Source organism: Lygodium microphyllum, chromosome 23 (assembly GCF_053477565.2).
Source record: "Lygodium microphyllum isolate KBCC chromosome 23, Lygodium_microphyllum_v1.1.10, whole genome shotgun sequence".
NCBI classification, from domain to species: Eukaryota; Viridiplantae; Streptophyta; class Polypodiopsida; order Schizaeales; family Lygodiaceae; genus Lygodium; species Lygodium microphyllum.
The window spans coordinates 76323770-76347115 of record NC_141157.1 but is presented as its reverse complement, the minus strand read 5'-3'; the positions used below and the strand labels follow the sequence as shown (position 1 = coordinate 76347115).

Sequence of the window (23346 nt, the reverse complement as noted above, 5' to 3'; positions counted from 1 at the left end):
TTAGGTATTCAAATAATAATTATTATGTCAATAACAATTACCATTCATAGCATCCCTTCATTCACATGTGATTTGGAGATAATTCAGGAAGTGTCCAGTGCACAGGTGGTGGCCAGTGTGTAAACGATTGCAGACGGAAGATAGACGGGACACTTTTCCTATGCATACCAACTTAGCGCAGATTAGGTGGCAATGGCTGTGTGTGACCAACCTAAATTTGCAGGCGTGGTTGCAGGTGTTTGGTCTCTTAGTAAAGTTTCCTTTTTTTTTTTTTTCCATTTTTGGTGAAAGCGATGCCATTTCTGGCAGTTTATCTGGCCTAGCTGGGATGCCTAGCTGGGATATATAAGATTTGGTGAAGAGAGGGACTGATTTGGAAGGGAGAGTCTGATCTTATCCTGTGCTGATAGATAGATAGGGCGAGGCTATGGGCGACAACGGGAGAGGAAAGCCTGCAACGAGCGACAACACCAACATCAACATCAACATCAACATCAACATCAAAGACAACAAACCCAAGAGGCCATCTTCACAAACAAAGTGTGGGTCTGTCTCTCTACCCCTCTCTCTCAACTGTCAAGACCTCATATATTGCCGTACACAGGTCCAGGAGCCCTATCATATCACAGAGATACAGTCATAAACACACACACGCACGCCCGCCCGCCCGCCCCCCGCCCCCCCACACACACACACACGAGCGGCTTTGCATACCGTGCCATGGCCTTTGACTTCATGTGCTGCCTCCTCGTCGGCCAGCTCCTCCGCTACTGCCTCTTCGTCCTTGTGGCAGCCCTCGCTGGCGATTCCCAGCATGAATACTGCCTCTCCAGCCCCATCATGATGCTCGTCTTCAATTCCAGGTACTAACCCAAAGATGATGTTATGATGTTGATGAGGTGATCTTGATACACAGGGGAGGCCGGTTCTGTGCCCTCGCACATCGTCAATAATAGTCATGCCCATTTTTATTCGCACGAAGGATCCTCAGGACCGCAGATCTGTCTGGAGCTACTAAATTTGCTACATGATTGAATCATCAGCCGAGCAGCAGCGTGGCGAAGAAATGAAATGCTGCACAAGTTTTGTCAACCTTTGGTCCCACCATAGCTTAGACCATAGCCATCAAGCCGAGTTATTCCTGTGGGTGCAGTACTACTGGCTTCTTCCTCATGGGACACAGGACATTACCTGCCTGGTGGTTAATGTCGGTAAGTGAATGCAAACTAGTTACATAGCGGCAATACTGTCTATCATCAGATGACAGGTTTTGGGATTCAAACCTCCTTGTAAATGGAAGGAGACCGATATTTGGAATAAAATTTGTGCATCAGACATTTGAGATTCCATGAGTTTTGTAACTACCCATTGTGCTATTGGTCATTATACTGCCTTCTTGTAAGGACACCTTGTATGCCTGTTCACGCTTTTCATGTTCAAGTTTTGTAGTCATCAGACACTAAGCTTCTTATCCATTCATTTCACATTGTAGACCACGTGTTGATTGTGACTTGGTTGTTGATGTTGATTGTGATTATGTTGTTGATGTCTCTATAGCAAAGGCTCTCTTTCTTCACACGAGTCAAGGGTTCATGGGTTGTGAAATGACGTTGGAAAGTGGCTCGAGTATGTCATTCAAACAGGCTTGTTACTCAACCTGTACATGCCTTGAGATATGACCTTTGATTTCGGTTTATTGCCTGTACACTCTAGATATTTTGACTGAGTAAAGTTGCAAAATGTATGTTTCTGATGTAGGGCATGAGTAATCTTGCTGTATGATCTAATGTGTTATTCAATCTATAAGCTTTGTAGTAAATGTTCGCTTGCACTCCCAAAGCTAGTCTGCTGGTCTCAGGGTAGGCTGTCTGGTATAGCTTTGATTATAATGAAAGGCAACATCGTTAAATTGTTTTTTTCAGTCTCTGCTGTAGGAACTTACATGTCGCTTGAAGTCTATTAATGTACACTCATATTTGATGTTTAATTCCATTCTTTTTGAGCTGCAATCAAAGCTTTAATATAATTGTTTCAGACATTATATTGAACAAGTGCAACTCATCTCCATCTTTGAGCCTCTTGCTGTTGTGCCACAGTTACAGCACTATCTTGGAGCATGGGATAGTCTAGTAACCTTGTTTTAGTCAAATAGATATAATACATAGTATGATTCATACTGTAGCAATGCATCATATGGTCTACCTCTGTTGTGGCACAGTATAGCAGGTTTGGGATCATGTCTTGTAGACTTGTACATAGAAGAAATCAATGTATGCAAATAGCTACCTTAATTAATGGCTGGAGATAAATTTATCAATTAAATCAGAGATAACATTGCCAGTTTGAAGTTTGTGGGCATGTGGCACAGGAGCAGGTGCAAATTGCATATGTGGGCAGGCCAACTGTTAACAATAAGGCTGGCATTGAATGGGGCTGGTGTTGGTCATTCTCGCTTACCAACATATTTATCTTGCAACAGCTTGTAGTATGGTAATGAATGGCATTGAATGGGGCTGTTTGTGTACTGTGGTTGTTCAGCTTCCTTTGTACACTCCATTTCAGTGTAGAAGTGAATGGCAAGACTGGCTTGCTGTGCTCAATGTGATTCTGGCTATGTTGGTTATTGACCAATATTGCATATGTGTACAGTGCTATATGCCAATGATAATGGACACCTTCTTCTTCCATCGCTGCCAGAACTTTTATATCAGTGTTAATCTGCTTACTGGCATTTCAAACTTCATTCTAATTGATTCTTTCGAAGGAAAAGAATCATAAAGGCAAATTGCCGAAAGACTACAGAGGAGAAAACTGTGTTAGTGGGTGTCACTTACTGCCCCTGTTAAAAGAAGTATGCTTGGAGATGGCTATCCTTGATTTGGTGGAGAATGAATTTTCTTAAAATGCAGCAGATGATCACTTTATCTCACTGTACAATCACCCTGGAATGGGCTGCATGCTCTGGACTGCTGTGGCTGAAAATAATGCAAGAATTCAAACCGAGTCCTAAGTGCAAGTGTTGCTTGTGCAGCATTAACAAAATCATGCTATGAGTAGTTGTTACCATGTGCCTACCAACTAAAGATAAGCTCTCAGGTTTTGTATGTCTCCCTCCTTTTTCCTTTTCTATGGGAGAGAGGAGGAATCGGTTTCTCACCTCTTTTTCTATTGTGGGCTAGAATGATTAGATAGGTGGAGAACATTGTCCTTGATGGCAACTTGAATGTTGGATCCGCCCTTTTTGGTGACCAAGGTAAACACAATGATGAAATTACCAAGCTGTTGATGCCAAAAACTTTGGGTTCAATGTAATGGGACTGCATCAAGATAGTGACAGGTGGGTGGATGGTTGCCAATAAAGTTGGGGGTTTTCCTGATTCTATTAGGGGTTCTTGAAGGTGTATGGCTCGATGTTATAGGTTTGCATCAAGATATTGGTCGGCGAGTCGATGAGATTGAGGGGTGGTTTGATTCGAGGGATGTGGACTAGTAGTTTATTCATATGGTCAGGTGGTGATCAACTGGTTTTGCCTTTGAACAATCTCATTGTTAGATGGTGTTTTCCATTTGCCAAATTTCACTAGGTGGTGGTTTTGTTCTCCCCGTTCAAAATATTTGATAATTACTTTTGACCACTACAGGTGTTGTGCCTTTGATTCTCACATCAATGTATTTTGATACACCACTCTAGGGAACCCATGATTAAATATATCTAGTTGTCCTTGTGTATATTCCATGACTGTGAAGTTGTGTATTGGCTCAATCATTTCACAAGCAATGATTGATTGCAAGTGGAGCAAAAGATGCCATGCTACCACTGGTAGCTTTGCTTCACTTGAAAAATATCCTTGTGAAAACATTAAGTTAAATAAATTTCCTAGTCATGTACCGGAGTGTTGCGCTTATTAATGAATCTGTACTCTGTGTTTTTTTGACATTGTTTTTCCTTGATATGCATTGATAAATAAAATCAAACCATGTTATTGGACTGTTGGAACTTTTCTTTTATTTGGTTTCTAGATGTGCATCAAATAGCATAACCTGGTGGCTTCTCTTGTTCTGGTTTCAACTGTTTTGATTATTAAACATGTGTTTTTACACGTTTAATAATCAAAACAGTTGAAACATGTGTCATGATTAAACATGTTAAATAATCAAAATGAGTCATCCTAGGCTTCTAGGAGATCTTACTGTGAAATTTGGGACCTTGCTTTTTTCCTACAATCCTTTTCAAAATGTGCCCAACAATGTCATTGACCTATTTGACTCTGTATAACACGCTTTTGCAAAGTTTCCACGATGTCATGTAGAGGGGCTCTTTGTGAAAAGTATCAAAGAGATCATAGGTCTCTTTTGCCAAAAGTATCATAAACAAAAACAAATACCTATATTTTCAAAAGAGAAAATCTATAATTGGTGATCAGCATGGATTACTCGTCATTTATTCTTACATGTGGTCTGTGATCCTAGGTATATAATTCTTTAGCTTGGCCTCCATCCATTATACCTCTTATTTGGGCTATAGCTAGTAGTAGAATTTAGCTCCTTAGCTACTAGAAAGTGATCAAAATGAAAGTGATGTTGCCATGCTATTGCACAGTAAATACCACCACCGTATGGCTGGAGTCACTCCATCGAAAAATCAAATATGGCTAGTGCCCATTCTCAAAGAAGTGTTGCTGGACGAGGAGTCTCTAGGAATAATTAGGAATGGGGTTAATCTCTAACAATATCCATCACTATCCAGAAGGGAGGTAGAAGAAAAAGAGCATAGGAGGGGGTGTAGGAATAGATATGTTATGATGCATTCAACATATTGTATGTGGTTTGAATGTAGGTAGCCTTGCTTGCAACATTATCTTGGAGGTTTTGATTCCTTTTGAATTTTTTGATAAATTGTATACTTGTAGATATATTTGAAAGAAGAAATGGTGAGAAGTTTGGAAAGTAATTTGGTGATTTGTACTCCATGGCAAGGGTGCTAGCAATCAACACGGTGAGAGTTGAGAGGAGGTGATGTGGTGAAGTGGTGACGTGTGTGTAGTTGAGTCTTTATTATGACTTCCCTACTAAATGTGTGTATGAGTGGGGAGCTCAGGTGGATAAACGCCCTCTTGAGGCTCTCCCTAAGGCAGTGGAGGAGCAATGCAACGCCACACCCAGGCTCCAGAAAATGTAGGACATGATGGAAACGGTGTGGAGCGGCGAGGTCAACATGTAAGAAATGTAGAGGGGAACCACTCAGGGAAGACCTCAAAGCCCCTCTGATGGAAAGAGGAAGCTTCTCTAAGAAGGGTGGTACACACTGCCAGTGTCCACAGAGGTTTTCCTGCTATGCTACTAGTGGTATTCTGTTGCACTTAATGGCAAAGGTGCTTGCTGAAAGAGAGTTTCAAATGCGGTTTGTGAAACCCTTTCAATCCGAAGCCCCTCCCTTGTTCAATTCCACTCCAGAAGAAGGGGTTTTATCTTTGCCTTGCTTGGATCTGTAGTGGAAAGGGAGCTCATGCTACTGTGTTATTGGCTTCAAAGGCGACTTGGTATACATGTTGCCAGGGGCAGCACACTTCATTCTGGAGGAGATGCTTAGAAATGAATGTTCTGTCTCAGTATCCATCCTTGGTCTTCCTGATTGGCATTGCAAGGTCCACGCAATTCCTTGGTCTTTATGCTCCAAGAAATGGATGGGGCTCATGCATGTAAAGGAAGAGCTTGAGCCTTGCATTATATTGGATCACAGGATCTCACCTCCTGAGGTTCCTCGATAGCAGTTACGCTGTGCAAATGTACTGGGTATTTTGCACAGGACTGTCCCAAAAAGCGTAAGGTTGAATAGGGCAAAAGTGAGGCTAAGGACCTGCAGGAAGCCCTACAGGTGCCTTACAAGGCTGGGCAACTGGTAGTAGGCAGTCCAATCGACTACCTAATTCTGATTATGCCGCCAAACACAGTGGGAAATATCCAGCCTGCAAGGCAATCTGGAGCAGAGGAAAAAATCCTTGTCCCATGGGGAAAGAACGTTAAATGCCCTAATCCTACATACAAAGAAAGTAAGGTTAGTGAGAGCCCACAAGCTAACAAAGTTTAGTGAGAGTCCACAAGCTAACAAAGTTTAGTGAGAGCCCACAAGCTAACAACATGCAAAAATTCTCTCCAAAAACTTGCTTACACGCCATTTGTGGAGAGAGGACTTATTTGTGGTTTCGGGTGATGATAGTTATGAGGAATTTGAGCATTCTAAATGGGTGTGCTACTAAGAAAAGTGAAGATTGTCTCTTGGAATGTTGCGTGCATGTGCTCTAGTAGAAGCAAAGTCATCTATTGTGAGCTTATCACAAACCGCAAGCCAGATGTCATTACCTTGCAATGAAGGGGAGACTGCGTAATGAGAGTGTGAGAGAAGCACGAGTAGCAATGTTGTGAGAGTAAGAGAGTGAATGCAAAGATAGGTGTACCAGATTGTGATGGTACACAAAATAAAGAATGTATTTATTTGTTAGGGTACAATAAGGGTGAATGTAATTATATGTTAAGGTACAATAAGGGCGTGTTCATACCCGTATAACTTTATACACAGAGCACGAAGACGAAGGGATTTTACACCCAACAACCTCCCACTTAAAGGCCCAAAGTGGTACCTTTAAGCTAACCAACTCCCACTAATTGGATGCAATGCTCTTGCTGAGCCTTTGAGAGCCTTTGCAAGGCTCTTAGTGAGAACATCTACAAGGTTATCTTGGGTTTTGAACTTAGTCAGTGAGACAAGGCCATCATCCAAGACCTGTCAAATAAAGTGATACCGAACATCTATGTGTTTGGTACGTATATGAAACATGGCATTTTCAGCCAGATCTATCACAACCAAGAATTGGAGTATCTCAAGAAAGACCAAAATCCTTGATCAGACAGCCAAGCCAAATAGCTTCCTTAGAAGCTTTTGTGGATTGAAATATATTCACCCTTTGTAGTACTTAGTGTCTTTTTTTGCAAACTTGAATACCAAGAGATAGTCTCACCAGGCAAAGTAAAGACATACCCATTGGTTAGATTTCCTAGTGTCAAGATCTCTTGCCATGTCCGAATCACAAAATCCCTGCAACTCTAGTATACCCTTTATATACACTTCTCTTGTGTACCTTTTAAATATCTGAAGATACATTTCACTGCTTCCCAATGTGGCTTGCTAGGGTTAGACATGAATCTACTAACAACTCCACTGCATGAGCAATGCAACCATAGCATATATCAAAGATCCACAAGTTGATGCATAAGGTATACCTTTCATAGCACTAGCAACTGCATCATCCTTTGGGCAATCAACTTTGCTAAGCTTTGTATGTGGTGTTAAAGGCACACCAAGAGGCTTAGCATCAGCCATATTGTCAAGTATTTTGCTAATGTATTTGTCTTGAGAGAGAAACAACAAGTGTCAACCTTTATCTCTTTTAAGGTGCATGCCCAAAATGTGTTCTAGTTGCTTCCAAATCTTTCATTGAGAAGGGTGAACCCAACTGCCTTTTAAGAGCATTCAAAGTACTCTTATGCTTTCTTGCAATCAGCATGTCATCCACATACAAGACTAACACAATAAGATTTCCATTATCATTAGCATTTTTAGTGTACAAGCAGTGATCTGCATGATTGTGTTTAAATCCATGGCTGAGTATGAAGATATCAAAATTTTTGTACCACTGTCTAGGGGCTTGTTTCAACCCATATACGATGGATTTCAACTTACAAACCAAATGCTCTTTTCCTGGAATAGCAAAACCTTATGGCTATTTCATGTACAGCTCTTTATCTAGGTCACCATGAAGAAAAGTAGTCTTCACATTCATCTAATCCAACTCTAAATCCAAGGATGCAGTGAGAGTAAACAAAACATGGAACATAGTCATCTTTACCATTGGTGAAAAGACCTCTTAGAATTCTTTGCCTTCCTTCTGTGTATAGCCCTTAGCAACCAATTGTGCCTTGTACTTGGGCTTCCCATCAATACATTTCACCTTGTAAACCCATTTATTAGGAATAGCTTTTCTATCCTTGGGCAAAGGTACAAGCTCCCATGTGTTATTTGCATACAAAGACTTTATCTCTTCCTACATGGCAAGCTCCCACTTTCTCTTGTTTTCACATGACTGTGCCTCTCTACATATTAGAGGCTTATACTCATCAGTCAACAAAATACAATCCAAAGATGGCTGAAACCTCTATGGTTTCCTTTTAACACATGTCGACCTTACCCAATGATCTGTATTGTCAGGAAATGGGCCTACATCCTCAGGCATTTGCACACCATCACCACGTGGCTGATTTTTAGCATTTCCTTGCTGTTGTAACTTGTCTTCAACATGTTCTTCTTGCTATCCTATTCCATCATGTGTATCTATTTGCTATCTATTATCTTCTGGTTGTAGCATAATGAGTTGTTGCTCATTTTCAACATAAAAAATGAATAGAATCTTCAGTTGTTCATGTTGAAATTCGGCATTCTTTTTGTCAAGGTCACCTTGTGTAGCATATTTTAGCAATTTTGACTCATTAAATACTACGTCTCAGTTGCGTACTATCTTCTTGCCTTGAGGAAGCCAAACTCTATAACACATCTCTTTCTCATCTCCATATCCCATGAAGATGCCCTTGATGGATTCCATGTCTAGTTTGGTTCTCTGATCTACAAGTACATGCACAAAGACATCACAACCAAAGATGCACAAATGGTCATATGAAGCATGTTTGCCAGACCAACCCTCTTTGGGAATGCCATTTTCAAATGCACATTTGGAGAGTGATCGCATACATGAATTTCAATTTTAAGACTCCCCCTAAAACTACTATAGGAGATTAGCTGTGCATAGCATGCATCTAACTCTCTCACAAAGTGTGATTATATATTTCAGCCACGCTATTTGATGCTAGATTATAATGGGGCTGTTAACTGCCTCTTAATGCCATTCATCTCACAAACATTTTGAACTCGTTAGAAACATACTAGCCCCCATTATCTGTTCTTATAGCTTTTAACTTAAGCCCTTTCTGTGTGGTAACAAAAGCATGAAACCTTTTAAAAACATCCAACACTTCCTTTTTGCTCTTTAACACATACATCGACGACTTTCTATTGAAATCATCAATAAAAGTGAAAGTACCGTGCATCCCCATATGAATTAATAGGCATAGTGCACACATCAGAGTGTACTAAATCAAGAGCATTGGACTTCTTAACAACACTAGAGTAATAAAGAGACTTCACATGTTTTCCATATATGCAATCATTACAAAATTCGAGACTAGAGCATTTTACATCAAATCTCCCTAAAGAGGAGAGAACCTGAAGGCCTTTTTGACTCATATGGCCAAGTCTTTTGTGCCAAAGTTCCATCTGTGAATGAACTTCATCCACATCTAAGAACTTACTAGGTAATGCTTTACAATGCAAATAATACAAAGTCTCCCTTTTGCTACCTTTAACAATCAACATAGAGCCCGTGTGGACCTTCCAAGATCCACCACCAAAGGTAGTAAAATACCCTCTTGCATCAAGCTGCCCAACTAATAGTAGACTTTTCTTTATGCCAATGACATCATGTAAAATTAGCTATTGGCCATTTTCAGGGACCAAGTGAATGGTACCTATGCCCTCTATCTCACATGCATAGTTGTTGCCCAAGTAAACCTTGCCTAGGCAACCTACAATGTATTCAAAAAATGACTCCAAATAGTGAGTAACATGGAAGGAGGCAATGCTGTCCACCACTATCCATGATGGGGATAGCCCATCATAAGCTAAAAGTAAGGCATCAATTAACTCCTTTTTGGCGATGTGTATATCACCTCTGTTACTGCCATAATATCTACATCATTGCATGAGGCTGCAACAAGTATCTCTCTAGTGTTAAGGGAGCTCTTCAATGACCACACTAGATGCAACATTTGCCTTTGCAACTTCTTTTGAGGAAGAGTTGTCATCCTTCTTTTTCTTTCCCTACTGTTTCTTTATTTCTTGCTCTTTCTTATAGTATCGACAATCGGGCTTTTTATGCCCTTCATGCCCACACTGATATCAAGTAACATCTTGTTGTTTTCCCTTGCTTTTACTCCTACTTTTGCCTTTATTTGCTACATCACCCCTCTTCTTTGGAATCTACGACCTATTCTTGTACCAAGGGCTCACTTGCCAAATTGGTAGAGCTTTTGAATGAGTGGATCAGGATGGGAATTTTAGAGCATCTTCAGCTTTATATTCCAACATATGGTTCACAGTTCTTAAGAAGAATGGGACACTTAGATTCATACAAGACCTACAACCATTAAACAAGGTCACTATTCAAAATGTTGGTGCAGGACCTATTGTGGATGAGTTTGCGAAAGCTTTTGTTGGACGTGTTATCTATTCAATCGGTGATCTTTATTCTGGATATGATCATTTCTAAGATGATAGGAAAAACCACTGCTTTCTCCATTGGACTTTCTTTTGATCTCCTCATTGAGGATAGAGCCCCTAATACTAGTATCAAAGGTTAAAGCAATGTTGTTACTAAGTGAAATAACCAAAGCCTTCCAGCTTTCTATCAGGCAAAGTCATCAACAAGAAAATAGCCTTCAATGATTGCAAACCAAAGTCCTACAATTGACTCAAATTCCCTATGAAAGCACTCAAATGTTGGCTTAGACCCATCCAACTCTATGTTTACAAGCTTGCGCATGAGATGCACTTGATTCACTGGAGTTATATTTTCATAAGTATCCATTACCTTTTTCCATACAACATAAGTTGTATCAAGATGCTTAATGTTTGTAAGTACATCATCACATTTTAATGTATGCAATGGCCTTCTTGTTGAGTCTAGCCCAATCCTCATCTACCATAGTTGCAAGCTTAGTTTCCAAGAGAGCATAATCACATTCCTTGAGAAACAAAATGCCTTGCAACCTATCCTTCCACATATCAAACCTCTTGATTTCAAGGAGGGATGTAGTGTCACTATTGCTAGAACCATTAGTAGCCATTTGTCATTAATGCACCAAAAATCAATGTTGTACTTTATGCAAAAAAAAAAAGAATATTAAGCTAATTTTAGCCCTAAACTTTAGGAAATAAGAGCAAGATATAGTATCACTGTATTACTGACAGTGCCCAAATACATGTTACAACAGTAGAGAGGATGACTTTTAGCAATATAACTAAAATTTCAACAATTACATGCATACATTATTGCTAAGTCATCTACAACAATCCCAGATTTGCAAATGGTCTCTAAGATTGCTACACCATGAATATTCAACAATACATTAACTCAATAGGAGCTGCCTAACATGTATACTACATACATATATGTGCCCAAATCAACTTTTGATACACAAAAAACACCAAAAATTCTGTGCAATTTCTCCAAAATCTCACAAGTGGGAGATAAAAACTCAAATTACACTACTTACAATACCAAGGTTGCTTCAGCAATGTCCCCAAAGTGCATTTCACACATCAATTTTGTCAAAATCCACAAATTTCAGCAAAAGCCCCAAAATTTTGACCAATCTGCCTGAATTGCATTAATACATATTCATGAGAGCATATAAGAAGAAAATATAGCAAAATTTCACAAACTTTTGCAAAAGCCCTAAATTTCTCAAGTTCAAATGTGCACCAATGTTGGTAAATTTGGCTCAACTGTGCAAAATTTGACTGATACATGAAAAGCCCCAAAATTTTCCAAAGCCAATGTGCACAATGTTTGCAATTTCTGGATCAAATGTCATTGTTATGGATGAATAGCATCAAATTTGGGAAAAACCCCAAATTTCAGGCACAACTCTATATAAATCTATGAACTTTGCTTATACGTGCAAATCCCCATCAATGTTGGGCAGAGGGCCTTCTTTTGCAGGAAAATATTAACAATTTTGATGAATTTGCCTAAAAATGTGATAAAAAAAAAGTTGACTTGTCACCCGATTTGCATGTGCCAAATATTCTTGCGCGTGACTTGCGTGACTTCTTGCACTCACTTCTTCCTGCTTGTGCTTGTCTTGCATGACTTATCACCTACATAGAAACACTGTTGCCTGACTTGTCAACTGCCTAGGAAGGTGCTACCTGCACTCAGACTGACCTAGGTACTGTCGACGACTGACAAGGCTGAGTGTATGCATGATCAACAAGGGTAATGACCTGATGTTTCTTTGCACGAATGAGCTGGAGCTGAGATCCACATGGACTTCGAGAAGTGAGCACTCCTTAGCCATAGCTTTGATACCAGTTTGAAGGGGAGAGTGTGCAATGAAAATGCAAGACAAAAGCACGAGAAACAGCGTTGAGAGCAAGAGAGAATGAATGTAGACATAGGTGTACCAAATTGTGATGGTGTACAAAGAATAAAGAATGCATTTACATGTTAGGGTACAATAAGGGTGTGTTCACACCCATATAACTTTATACACGAAGCACGTAGACGAAGGGACTTTACACCCAACATGCAAGACATCAAGCTTGGTGAACATGTTTGCAATCTGATTACAAGTTACAAGGTATTCAATGATCTGAGTGCAAGGGGAAAGTAAGGGAACATCTCACTAATTGAAGTGGACCTCCAGCTCCAGTGTTGTGGGAGGGGAGCTCGAGTGAAATTGTAAGCAGCTAGGTTGGATGGCCTTGAGGTTGATGCAGTCTCCATTTACACCCTAAATGTTTTTGTAGGAAGGGCATGTTCTTGGGGTCTCCTCAAAGATGCCATATGAAGTGAGAATACCCTTCTTGCTAGCAACATGACTACACAAGTCCCTAATAGATTGCATGATTCAGCCCCAATGATTCTGGGAAAAGTGAGAATGTTGGAAAGAAACAATAAGTTTTGATGGTCGAACTATTGTTACAGAGTTGACAGGTCAGGCCAAGGCAACCTATAGCCAACATAATAGGCATGCCTCAGTGATATAGTCAAGTGCTTTCCTTGATAGGCTCTATGTGTCAAGTAGAGGATGCTGGATGGCTCAGTACCAAGCCTTAGAGTCCTCAACATATTCATGCTTCAGAATATGCACCCCTAGTTTTAGCATGAAACTTGGTAATTACCAAAGAAAGTTGATTGAGGCCCATATCCTTTCAAGTTTAACTATTCCTTCTTAGGCAAACCTAGATTTGATGCTGAGGTTGATTGAGGCCCATATCCTTTCAAGTTGAACTGTTTCTTCTTAGGCAAACCTAGATTTGATGATGTTGAGGTTGCACATGCATGGAAGGCAATAGCAAGTGGAGTGGGGGATCCCCTCAAGAGTTGGGAGTACTCTATAGAGGGTGTAACAAGGGTGGCCAAAGATTTTGGAAAGCAAGTTGCAAGCCAACAACAAAGATCCGGTCTTATAGAGAGTACTAAAAACTGAGAAGGTGCATCTTTAAAGCGAATTGCCTCTTGGATGGGGAAGCACCTTCGTCCTCATTTATGGAGGCACCAAAGATGAGGAGGCAACGAGAGTACTTGGTGCAGACTCGTCACCCAAGTATTGATACCAGTGCAAGGCCATTCACGTAGGAACATATTTAAGAGATAGTGATGTGTCCCAAAAGGTAGATGTCCCCTATGGCATCTAGGTGGGTTAATGTGTGCATTATGTGTGAGGCACTACACTTCATTCGTAGCACAAGTGCCGCCTCTCATTTTTTATAGACCAAGGGATAGTGTAATTGATCCCAAAGAGTGCCGATGGAAGCACCTCCTTGCATTATTGGCCGATGATGATGCTTAATGCCATTTATTAAGTCTTGGCCAAGGCTCTAGTCCTATATTGAGTTGTTAGTTACCAAAAATACAAATAACTATCAAATGTGGCTTTGTGCAAGGAGGATTCACAACATAGTGATGAACCTTGCCCTAATCATGGATTATGTATTATGTCTGAAACAAAGTTGGCTACTGGTCAACATGGATTTTGAATAGACACATGATGGGATTGTTTGAGCTTTCATCCTAAAGATAATGATGACATTGGGCTTTGCACATTCCTTTTGCAATGTGATCTCTAGTCTCTTTGTGAATGTTATAGCTATTGTCTCCATGAATTCGTACTTTGTTGGAGAATTCTCACTAAAAAAATGTCAATGAGATAGGGTACTCCAAAGCCCCTCTGTTCTTCACATTGGTTATTGAGTTTTTATTGAAGTGTCTAGAGCTTAAATCTATGGGTTGTTTGCTAAAGGCCTCACTTCCTTGAGGTAAGCAAGTTTGTCACCTAAATATTTGTGGATGATAAACTTCAATATATTTTGGGCGTGAAAGAATAGTCGTTGAGGTCCTTCTTCCTTGCTATATATATGACGCCTTTCCCAAAGTCTCAAGCTCCAAATGCTAGCATTGTACATATCTTGGGTGATAGGTCTTGTAGTTACATGGCATTTCTTTTTTGAGGTAGTTGCATTCAATGCTAGACAACTTGCTCATTATTATGTATTTCTTTAGCTTGTTTATTGGCTCTCTTCTCCATTGCATATTGCACATTCATATGAACATTTTGCTTCCCAATGGGGGGAGAGAGAGAGAGAGAGAGAGAGAGAGAGAGAGAGAGAGAGAGAGAGAGAGAGAGAGAGAGAGAGAGAGAGAGAGAGAGAGAGAGAGAGAGAGAGAGAGAGAGAGAGAGAGAATGCAACACTCTACTAGTTGCCCATAGCTTGTTCCTTTGTATGTACTCTTTAAGGCTCGGTATACAGATTCAATTTTTTGAGTTCACTCTCTTTGAATTCATGTGTTCTTGCTCTCTTGTTTAGTTCTTTGTGTTTACAACAATTCTATTGACTCTGTCTAACCGTTCTCTGACGTGGTATTACAGCCTAAGTGTCTTGGTTTTGGTGTTTGTTGTTGTTTTTGATTGTTGTTTTAGGTTTGATTGTAATTATCGAATGCTCTAAAGTTTGCATTTTGCTGGTGTTTTGATTTGGTTCATCTAGGCATCAACTCTAGCACTCCGGCAATAGTTTTCAATAGTTGGGCAGCTTGATCATCTACATTTTTTGCCTACTACACTCACCTTTTCACTATCTTAGTATTTGCTCTTTCACTATCCAATAATTGATTTTGCTTCGATTGTAGACATTTTGATATTTTGTCTAGTTGTTTTTACTTTCTTGGAATGTGTTAGCTCCTTTTTGCATGTGTTTTCAACCTATCTATTCTCTCTTATATCCCTTCCTTTATCTTCTCTTGTGTCTCATCTAAAATGGCTCCTCCATGTTGTTCAGTTCTTTGTGATTACATCAATGCTATCGGCTCTTTTATTTTCTTCATCTACTCCACAACATCCTAACACTATTCCATAAAGCAAAATTGACCTATTTGCATTGGGATGACTTCCTTTCTACACTAGATCTTCACTTTAAGATCATTAATGTGAGCATCACTCTGTTTAGGTGTTTGGGCTATCCTCTAGGCATTGGCATCATTATGAGACATTTGATAAATTGTCAAGAAATTTGCCAAAATGGCTCCCAAAAGGCTAGTATGGATGGTAAACGAGTAATAATCTAAGTTTTGGTAGCTCAACAATGATGTATGTGGCATCCATTTTCCCTTTTTCTAAGTTAAAGTTTGAGAAGAGTAGTTGATGAGAAGATTTTTGTGGGGCTTAGGTGAGTTGAGGACATTGCCATGTTTGGTTTGGGAACAAATGATGCTATGCAAGTAGAAAGTAGGCGGAGGTTGGAATCTCTATGGAATAAACCCCAAAGAATGTCCCTCTATTGGCTTAAAACTTTAGAGCGCTTGCCATCATGAACAATCAAAACTCCTCCTTGCAGTTAATATTGTGGAAATAAAGGTGAAATGGAGGACTTAAGAAGAAACAAAGAAGGAAGAGAATCAAACATCTGATATATGAAGAGTTTTAAGCTATATCAATGTGCCCATATTAGCTAGAAACAAAGGAGAAATTAGATGATGAATGGATAAATAATGCTAATACAAAGGCCTTATATTAAAGTTGAAAATACTCTTCATCATAAAGTAATTAGAGCCTTTTTATAATTTGGAATGATATGTTATAGTACAAAACTATAAGTGAGTGTACAAAACATGATAATCTTAATAGCTTTTAATGGGGAACACATGATATAAAAGGCTATTGGCTTGCCTTCAAGTGGGATCTTAATGTGTCACTAGGAGCATTAGAAGCTTGGAAAATACTTAAAGGAAGGGTGAATATTAAGAGCCTTGAACTTAAAAGAAAAAGCCATGTTTAAGAAATGCATAGAAGAATTGTCTTGACTATAAAGAATTGGAATTGGTTATTGAAGCACCAACAATAACACAAACTAACCATAAATAAGATATGAAATTGATTTTGAACGTCAAAATCTTGGCTACTACTAATTCCTTTTACAATTTACTCACTCTTATTATGGAATGCTAAACTAGTTGAATATGCTAGGTATTTCATTAGCATTATATAATACTAATATGGAAGATTGTTAAGAAACACCTTATTTGACAAATGCATGATTGAGCCATTGAATCAATGAGGGAGAGTGAGGGATTGGTGTGTGAAGCACTTTGCCTCTTCTTCTTCTTCTTCTTCTTCTTCTTCTTCTTCTTCCTCCTCCTCCTCCTCCTCCTCCTCCTCCTCCTCCTCCTCCTCCTCCTCCTCCTCCTCCTCCTCCTCCTCCTCCTCCTCCTCCTCCTCCTCCTCCTCCTCCTCCTCCTCCTCCTCCTCCTCCTCCTTCTTTGTAGAGTGAGCTTGAAGCAAATGGAGATATGGAGATGGAGCGAGCTTTTACTTTTGTACCCTTTGCTTTTCTTACTTTTTGGGAGTGGATTTGTGGTCTATGTATAGTTAAAAGAGTAGGAAAAAAGAGGGAGAAAAGAGATGAAGAATTGGAATGACAGCTCGTGAGGGGAGGCGAAGGGGTTGAAAGGATGAATTGGCTATAACAATGAAGACATCCTCTACTCCATCCTTGATGAATGAACATGTATGGGAGCCATCACACTGGTTGAATGATCATCAAGACAACTCTACCTACATCATCCATCTTGGACCTCCACATTAGGGATTTAATCACTCTTCTTGGCCAAGTGTCACCTTTCTCCACCTCTTGATTGTGGCCATACCACTTGGCCCACTCCATGAACTCGACTTGAAATGGCCAAGTCACTGGGCCTCCACCAATGGTTCCTTGGCCTCAGATGGCTACTCAACCCTGAAAGCTTAGCCACAACATCTCTGCCTCAGTCACCCCTTGCAAACACTTGGATATGATAGCTCAAGCTCAGCCTTAACATCTCAGCCAATTTGGCACTTAGCCCACCCGCTTGGTTGGTTGTGTAGTCTCAGCCCTTGAATATCATACTTGGACGTGGTCTAAGTATGCCCTACCTACCTTGGACACTCACCATCATGTTTGGCCCACCTCCACTATCACTTCAGCCGATTGGGCCAAATAGCCAACCCTCTAAACCCATGCCTTAGCCACTTATTAGTGGGTCACCATTTGGCCACCCTTCCTTAGACAACCAAAACACATGATTGGAAGGCTATACCAACTTGGGCCTTAAAGTGACCATACTTGGTGACCCCATTTTGCACTCAGTGTATGAGCCTTGAATGCATAACCTTTGGCCATAGCTACTTGAACCGAGATGTATTTAGGCTGTGATCATTATGTCTAGGCACTTTGCTTTTGGCCCTTGACACTGGATCGTGAGGCCTGTGCCACTTGCCTTAGCTACTCAACTTTTGGGCTTGGCCCTTGGCCCTTTTGCCAACTCAAATAGCCATGTGAGACTTGAGACGTGATTTACAACTTAGCCACCCCACTTTTATCTCAGTTGTGAAGGTCCATGTCTACAAGCTTGGCCAGCTCTATGCTTGCTTGGTCCATAAGGATGTAGCTTTTGGCAACATGAATTTGGCCACTTGAACTTGGCCTCAGGCTAAAAAGAACTCGTAAAACCCACACCAACTCGGATACCTATGTCATCCATATTGTGCCATAAGTAGAAGGTCTTGGCCATACATACTTTGACTCAACCAATAGGGCCATAAATTTTGGTCTTAGGGCTTCAATAATTTGGTTGATGTCTCAATGCGAGTTGGCCAAGTGTTCTAGATATTCATCCTTGTGATCTAATCGTGTTGGCACTATCCATATCATGTGTAGACACAACCCAAGGACAATCAAGCCCTCAGATCACTAAGACATAAGGCACACCCATCCCTTGACCATATAGATCTCTATCCCACTTGATGCGTCAAGCCCAAGCAATCACTCTATTGGCCACCTGCAAGAGACCTCATCATGGGTAACCATCACCAACACATTTCACGAGCCTCAACTTTTGTGAGCCACACTAATTTTTGGAGACATGAACCACAAACTAATCTAGGGGTATTGAGTGATTGTATTTTCAAAAAATGAAGAGATCTCACATACCATTGGTTAGGAATCATTAAAGCATTATCCAATGAACACTTGAAGTGTTTTTTCTCCTTGCCTCAATTTCAATACAGAGCCCCTAACCACCAAGTAAGCAAGGTATATCACAACAAGACTTGCTTTAGACCCACTAAGGTAGACCATTATGAAGTGATTTGAGGGCATTCTCTTTATGCATTGCCTCCCTCTCAATCACCAATAGCCAAGTACTTGGGTCCACAAGCATTAGCACTCAAAAAAAGACTACCATACTTGTAAGGTAATGCCCTCAAAGCATTGCATTAAAGAAAAACTTGAGAGCTTCAAAGCCTTGAAAAGTCCTTGACACATGGTGATCACACCCTGGTGTATGTTGAGGAAACCTAGTGGGGGGAGGCACATGCTTCAATTAGCATCTAGGAAGGATTCCAAGATAGAAAAAATTGAGTCATCAAAGGGTGAATCAACTTGGAGGCATGATTTAGAGACCTTTTACTCATCAGATATACAATAACACTCAACTTGGGGCTAGGCAAGCATAGTAAGAGGGTGGTAGGAAAGACCTAATTACAAAGCCAATGCTTGAAGTCCTAAATGGGTTCCAAGAACTTGACCTTCCATAAAGCCTTGCCGCATCATTACCTTTCGCAATTGGGAAATTCTATAGCATCCCCTGTACATCACTCATAACTTTGAGAGGATCTACTAGGTGTATCACTAGACAACATCCATGGGTGCTATCTTGAAACACCACTATGATTGTTGATGGGACTCTTGGGGCTTAGGCACTAGCATGATCATATAGGGTAGCTTGTTGACCTTGGACAGAGTGAAGGAATTGTGACTCAACTAGGAACCACCAACAACTCAATCAAGCTAAGAGTCCACTTGAGCTGATCACATCACTCTATTCATCATGGATTGCACCACGAAACTCATAGTTACATCCTTTCCGATTGACTAAAATTCTTTGCAGTTGAATGTTAGGTTTACATACCTAGGTATCCATAGGTTTCCAATTCTGAGTTGGCAAGGTTCACTGTGAGAAAACTTGCCTCTCCTAAAAGAGATTGCTAGATGTTCGTCACATATTGTGTGAGTGAACTCAAATGACAACTTGAGAATCATGCATGTACTTGCTTGGAACCATTCTAAGAGAATAACTTGAGTTGAGGTGTTAAGTAGCAAAAATTGTCAAGGTCCCACATGAGGCCTCATTATAGACTTGACTGCATTTAAGGAAACACCAACCTTGAGAAGACCATGAAGTTTCCTAATTAGCCCACAAAAATCATTCATGAGTGATCGAAGCCTCAAAAGGGCATAAATAGATTGTGAATTTTGATGCACTTATTGTGGCTTAATACTTGTTTGCATATACCACATTTGGATTGAAAAGTATGCAACTTACTTGAGCACCATCACCACAAAAGTACTTGCATTGCATTAGATCACACTAATTATGGGAAAATAGAATGCCTAATTATGCACAATGCACTTGCACTCACTTGTAATTGATTAGTTGCTTCTAAAAGGAATATGAAACACATTGGTGAATAAATTTACATCTGATTGAAGCATTCACAATTGTTAGAAAATAATAAGATAAAACCCACAAAAGTGAATACCTAGCTCTTAGGTTAGTATGTCTATATTGATTTTGTGGCCTAAGGGGAGTTCTTGTGATTTATCCTTACGATTTGGCGTGCCTTCAAGGATTGACATGAATTTTCCATGAGCGCTTGCCTCCTATACTACTTATAGGCAAGAGCTTATTATGAATGTTGGAAAGATGGAAGTTACATTAACAATAATTTCTCTTTGTATTTATAAATTACATAAACATTGAAAAGATGAAGGTTCCATTAATATTTTTTTTTGGTTATTTATAAATAAGGAAAACATTGGAAAGATAAAAATTATATCAAGAGATTATTTATATATTTATATATTATATAAATATTAAAAAAATTTAGAATTTAGATTATTAATAATATTTTTCATTTATAATTATGTTAGCATTAGGGTAAGTGAATTTGCATTAATAATAATTATTTTAGTTTTTACAAATTATGTGAACGTAAGGGATGGTGAAATTTGTACAAAAAATATTTCTATTTGTGCTTATGAAATTATTAAATATAAAAAATATTTTCTTAGTACTTATAAACATTTAAAAATAGCTTTATATTGGTATTTAACATAATTATGATAATTAAAATTGTCGATTAGGAGTACTTCTTAAGGGAGATAAATCCAACTATAAATTCCAAAAAATTGATAAATTTTCACAAATTAGAATAATCAATAGATTCTTAGTGAGATAAATGACCAATCCTTGACAAGAATAATGAATGAAATATTGCAAACAAAGACCAATGACAACTAAGAAATGACCTAAGAGAGGAAGGTTAATCAAAGTTTAAAGAGGGAAAATCTAGAAAAATCAAATCCAAAGGGAAATTAGGAAAAAACCAAGAGTTAGAAGAGAAATAAGATGGAAATGATTGCTTCTAAGTTAAGATCTTGCTTGATTGCCTCTTTATTTGTTAGGAATATTGCTTGAAAGAATTTTCTTGTACTTGTAGCAACACATACAAGTTTGACTTGATGCACTTAGAAAATTGATTGAAGAATAAAAAATCCTAACATTCTAAGTCTACATCAAGATAAAAAGGAAAGTGCACTAGACCTCCCCTAAGGCTAGTTGCGGGTCCTTGTCATCTTAGAGAGTTTTTGGACCAACCCCTAAGGCTAGTTGCACACTAGACCTCCCCTAAGGCTAGTTGCGAGTCCCTTTCCAAGGAGAAAACAGATTGTCATCTTAGAGAGTTTTTGGACCAACCCCAATGGTGAGAGGTCACTCCATAGGAAACCCTTGGGCAAGAGTAGTTGAGGATGGTGAGGGGGCTCTAGCTAGTAAACTCTTAGGCTCCTAGGAACTGCCCAAACTACTACGCGACTCAAGATGGATTTCTTGATGCCCTGGTACTAGTTAGGGGTAGAAATCTTGGATAAGCAAAGGCCAGTGTACCATTTTTCCATATGGACATCATGTGAACACTTATATAAGAAATTTCTACTAAATAAAGAAGATATATTTCAAAGGGTTTGTTTTCATTGTTTGTGTATGTTGCAATTTTAAATTATATAAATGAACATTGTTGAAATCATGCCTGCCATGCCTTGCAAAGTTGTAGTCAACTCCATGTCGCCTAGGATAAGGCATGTAAATGGGGTTCTCTCTTTTGGATGGTAGTAAGCTACAGAAGGCCACTCATGCTTCCATGTTGTCATCCAAGATGTTCTTTCTCGAGGTAGGCTCAAAGTTGTAATCTTTTACAATAAGTGGCACCTCAAACACATTGTCATGCCAATAATATACTTATTTGTGTTGCCACAATCTAGGGTCTTGAATCTTTTTCTCTAGCCACCTTTTTTGTAGCCTTAATGACACCCAAATTACCTTCTATACAACTGTCAAAGGTAGCACCTTTCTGAGGCCACATGACAAGTTAAAAGTAAATTGCATAGGTGATTCTTGAGCCTCCCATTATTCCTAAGTGATGAGTTCTCTATCCCAAATAATCGACAAGGACTCTCCTCTCTGCAAAAAGGGTATGTTTGGCACTGGTTGAATAGTGGCAATGACCTTCCTTCTACTTCTTTTCACCCGTTATCTTCTTCTCTACAGGGCTTTTGTAATATTTCCTAGATGGGTGAGCACTTTTTCTATTTTTGTGGTGGTTTTGAGTGGTGAGGATGTGGATTGCTCATGACACCTTGAACAATAAGATGTCTGCCTAACCACCAGGTAGGAATCGAAAATGTAATCTGGTTGGTTTTTGTTCTTCCTATTCCCGATCTGCTTCAAGTGCAAGAGGTGATAACGGTGGTGCTTCCATGGTTTAGGATGGTTTTTCAATGATGGCTAATCCAATCATTTTCTTTTTATTTGTGGAGAGTCCCATTTCTCTAAGCCTTTGCACGTATTCTTCCTTTGTCATGCTATACACTCATTGGGGAATTGTAACCTCTAGACCATGTTTGAGTGTCTGCTTAGTGAGTTGCAGTTTCTCCTTAGGTTTTTCCATCGTGTCATCCTCACATGGCTGCCACACCTCAAGTAATGTGTTGATGAAGCCTTGTTACTAAACATGCATCCCTTCGTCAATTCCCTTAACTCTTTCTACTACTAGGCTTCTTTCACGCTTTGCTTGTGCTAAATGAGTGGCCATGTTTTGCAATGTGTCCACATTCTTTTCTTCCCACTAACTCACCCTTTCCTTTGATATCTGTAGCCCTTGGTTTTCCCATTTAGCAAGGATTTCTAGCGTGGTTTGCTATTCTTGCCAAGTTTGGGCAAGGATACTTCTTTGTTGCACTTCATGGGCTAATTGCTTTTGGAGTTGGGCATAGTTATGTGTGGATTTTTCTATCTCATTTTCCAACTCTTCTAGCTATTGGGTCTGGCCTCCTCTTTGGCTTTCTTTTCCTCCTTCATCTCCCTTATTTGTTGCCTCTAGACTTGCTTCATATCCTCCAGTTCTGCATCTTACTTAGCTTTGTCTTTCATAACTTGAGCATACTAACCTTTGAGTTGCACATAGTTTTCTATTTTCACTTCACATTGTTCCTACAACTCTTCATATTCTTTTTCTTATCATTGCCTTTCCTTACCACATCTAGTTCTTTCTTTAGACTAAAGATCTCTCTTGTTTTTATTGTCGTTAAGTGGCATGGGATCTAAAGCCTCCGAAGCTAACTTTCTCTCCTCATCCAATTGATCTCTTTGCTCTTCTAGCTCTTTTAATAGCTCTTCAAAACTTTGTGTTGGACTTAGGATGATCATGGCCTTTACCTTAGCTTTTTCTTTCATAACTTGAGTATACTAGCCCTTAAGTTGCACATAGTTTTCTCTTTCCACTTCACATTGTTCTTGCAACTCT

At 39.5% G+C, this 23346-nt stretch overlaps 1 protein-coding gene across 3 annotated transcripts; it reads left to right on the top strand.

The window, feature by feature from the left end:
- The first annotated feature begins 290 nt into the window (after positions 1–290).
- On the top strand, positions 291–2687 carry LOC148016355 (uncharacterized). Of its 3 annotated transcripts, XM_087663600.1 has the most exons (4): positions 339–1211; positions 1558–1643; positions 2369–2490; positions 2650–2687. In XM_087663600.1, the coding sequence occupies exons 1-4, from the start codon at positions 1028–1030 to the stop codon at positions 2663–2665; spliced, it is 408 nt and encodes a 135-aa protein (XP_087519726.1). In that variant the 5' UTR covers positions 339–1027; the 3' UTR covers positions 2666–2687. The 3 variants fall into 3 exon arrangements, 2 of the variants coding, with proteins under 2 accessions (XP_087519726.1, XP_087519727.1); XM_087663601.1 differs by lacking the exon at positions 1558–1643 and having other exon boundaries at positions 341–1211; XR_015688016.1 differs by lacking the exon at positions 1558–1643 and having other exon boundaries at positions 291–1211; positions 2375–2687.
- The last annotated feature ends 20659 nt before the right edge of the window (positions 2688–23346 follow it).

What these genes read in the sequence shown, in the direction of transcription:
- LOC148016355 (XM_087663600.1), top strand. Translation starts at nt 1,028, where the DNA reads ATGATTGAATCATCAGCCGAGCAGCAGCGTGGCGAAGAAATGAAATGC. An exon ending in CTGCCTGGTGGTTAATGTCG is followed by an intron (nt 1,212 to 1,557) that starts GTAAGTGAATGC and finishes ATGTCTCTATAG; the next exon opens with CAAAGGCTCTCTTTCTTCAC. An exon ending in CGAGTATGTCATTCAAACAG is followed by an intron (nt 1,644 to 2,368) that starts GCTTGTTACTCA and finishes CATGTGGCACAG; the next exon opens with GAGCAGGTGCAAATTGCATA.